The sequence below is a fragment of the Cucurbita pepo genome, unplaced genomic scaffold, assembly GCF_002806865.2.
Source record: "Cucurbita pepo subsp. pepo cultivar mu-cu-16 unplaced genomic scaffold, ASM280686v2 Cp4.1_scaffold000258, whole genome shotgun sequence".
In the NCBI taxonomy this organism is placed as follows: Eukaryota; Viridiplantae; Streptophyta; class Magnoliopsida; order Cucurbitales; family Cucurbitaceae; genus Cucurbita; species Cucurbita pepo.
The window spans coordinates 44,318-47,199 of NW_019646506.1; the positions used below are offsets into that span (position 1 = coordinate 44,318).

Genomic DNA, 2,882 nt, shown 5'->3' on the forward strand with positions numbered 1-2,882 from the left:
ATGCCCAATTGAAATGAGAGAAATCATCCACAAACACCATCACGTACTGAAGGCCGGTATAGCTTGCTGTTCACGTTGGATCCAAAAGATCAGAATGGATCAATTCCAATACTGTTGAAGCTCTACTCCTTGAGCTTGGGAAAGGAAGACGATGAAACTTGCCATATTGGCAGCCTCGGACAAATCTCATCATGTTGAATAGCTTAAAAAACAAGGACACCATTAAGAAGTTGTTTTGTGGATATTTTCTACAACAACTAAAAATCCACATGACTCAAATGAGCATGCCAAAGCGTTGAGCTTGCATTATGACCAATTTTCTTGATAGATTCAGCACTAGCTAATAAAACAGACAAGATTGTTTTCTTTTTCCACAGAATATGATATCAGCGACAACATGAATTTGAATATCTTTAAGACCAAAAAAAAGCATAGCTTCCTGAATCTGTTATTTGTGATATAGAAGCTAAGATTTTTGTTCAAACCAGGAACATGATAATTCAACGTTGTCTAGAGTATCTGCTTGAATTTCTGTGTCATCACATTCAATTAAATTAATTAGAATGATAAATTAATTGCTAATTAAATGTGGGTTAAGAAAAATTGGTGCTTAGTTTTGATGAAATGTTTATTAAAGTAGAATGGACTAAACTTGTAACCTACAAAGGAATGAATGTCTTATTTTGGTGAGAGCATGTAGTTATGCTTTGGGTTATTTTAGGGTAACAAAAAGAAAATGGTTATGCGGACAATAATGATGAAGATGAGGAAGTTTGAGTTTGGTTTGTTGTCCATTAAAATTTACCAAAGGGCACCAAAGTATCGAACTGAATTGGTTTTAAAAGAGTGAGGCACAGAATTGCTTGGCACCAAGAAAAGATATGGGCAACAAGGGAGGATTAGAAGCTTGGGCTTTCATCAAACAAGTGGTAGCAGGACCATGGTTTAGTGTATTCGCGGGACTGATAATGATGATCGGCAACGNCAGGACCATGGTTTAGTGTATTCGAGGGACTGATAATGATGATCGGCAACGGCACCACTTACGTGTTTCCAACATATTCCAAAGTCATAAAAACCCAATTTGATTACAGCCAAACCCAAATTAACACATTGGGATTCGCCAAAGATCTCGGGTCGAACATCGGAATTATCGCGGGGCTTCTGGCGGAGGTGACTCCGACGTGGGTTCTCTTCATAATTGGGGCATTTCAAAACTTCACCGGCTTCTTCTTGATTTGGCTCTCCATAACTGCCCGGATCGCCAAGCCAAAATTCTGGCAAATGTTCATTCTGGTTTGCTTCAGTACTAATTCTTCAAATTGGGCCAACACTGCCATTATGGTGACGAGCGTGAGAAACTTCCCCGACCGACGAGGGATCATTTTGGGTCTTCTTAAAGGGTATGTGGGTATTGGAGGTGCCATCATAAGCCAACTTTATTTAGCCATTTACGGCCACAATGATCCATCCAATCTGGTTTTTCTTTTCGCATGGCTCCCCTCTCTCCTAATCCTCATCCTTTTCCCCTCAATTCGACCCATCCGTATCCGTAAGCATCCCGATGAACTCAAAGTGTTTTACCAATTACTTTACGTCTCAATTCTTCTGGCCATTTTCATCTTGTTTTTAACCATTGCACAAAAACAAGTGGTTTTCTCTCAAGCTGGGTACGTAGGTGGCGCATCCTTTGTGGTTTGCTTACTATGCGTACCCATTTTAATCGCATGTAGAGAAGAGTTGTTGCTCTACAAACTCAACAAGCAAACCGCTGGTCCTTCTATCCCAGTCTCCATGCTTCACCAAAACCCTCCTACCCTCGCTACCTCTGCCAGTTCGGAAGTCCCCGAGGTTTCGCCCTCGTGTTGCCAAAACATATGGAACAAGCCTGAAAGAGGGGAGGATTTCACCATCTTGCAAGCCGTGTTCAGCAAAGATATGGCTCTTATTTGGTTAGCTACATTTTCTGGATGTGGGTCCTCTCTAGCCGCTATAGATAATCTAGGTCAAGTTGGGGAATCACTTGGCTACCCACAACGAGCCATAGGCATCCTTGTTTCGTGGGTTTCCATATTCAATTTCTTCGGCCGAGTTTTCTCTGGCTTCATCTCAGAAACCCTCATGACCAAATACATGTTGCCTCGTCCTCTAACCTTTGCTTTTGCCTTTCTCATCACTTGCATTGGCCAGCTTTTCATCGCCTACCCTTTCGCAGGCTCCGTCTACTTAGCTGCCATAATTATTGGGTTTGGATTTGGAGCACAAAATCCAATGCTATTTGCCGTAATATCTGAGATGTTTGGTCTTAAACGTTACTCGACGCTGTTCAATTGTGGGCTATTGGCAGCCCCATTTGGGTCTTACATACTGAACGTGGATGTTGTTGGGAAGTCGTACGATATGGAAGCTTTACGTGAACATAAGCAGATTGCGGGGAAGGGGTTAACTTGCACCGGAGCTCATTGCTTTGGTGGGTCTTACACAATATTGGCTGCAACCACATTGTTCGGAGCTGTGGTTATGTTTGTGTTGGCTTACCGGACTCGAGAATTCTACAGAAGGGATGTGTATAAGAACTTTAACGAGGAGATATGGATTCCCCAAACCGAAATGGAGTTCTATCGGTTAGATAACAAGAAGAACATTAAGGATTAAATTCAAACCATTAATCTTTCAAACCTCCCATGCTTACTCAATTTGAGGACACCCTAAGGGTCCTTTGAAAAAGATATTTGAGAGGGAATATTCAAATCTTTGTAAATTTTTTAAAATTTCATTTTAATATGATTATCCATTTCATTAATAAATGTTGACCAAATATTTGAATTTTTTTATATTATTCCAAAATATATATAAATATCTAAAACTTTTTAGAGAAACTT

The 2,882-nt window shown here is 40.4% G+C and overlaps 1 protein-coding gene across 1 annotated transcript; it reads left to right on the plus strand.

Moving 5' to 3' along the window:
• The first annotated feature begins 1,020 nt into the window (after positions 1-1,020).
• Positions 1,021-2,655, plus strand: LOC111784659 (protein NUCLEAR FUSION DEFECTIVE 4-like). The gene has a single exon (XM_023665293.1). It carries the CDS (start codon positions 1,021-1,023, stop codon positions 2,653-2,655), a length of 1,635 nt encoding a protein of 544 aa, XP_023521061.1.
• The last annotated feature ends 227 nt before the right edge of the window (positions 2,656-2,882 follow it).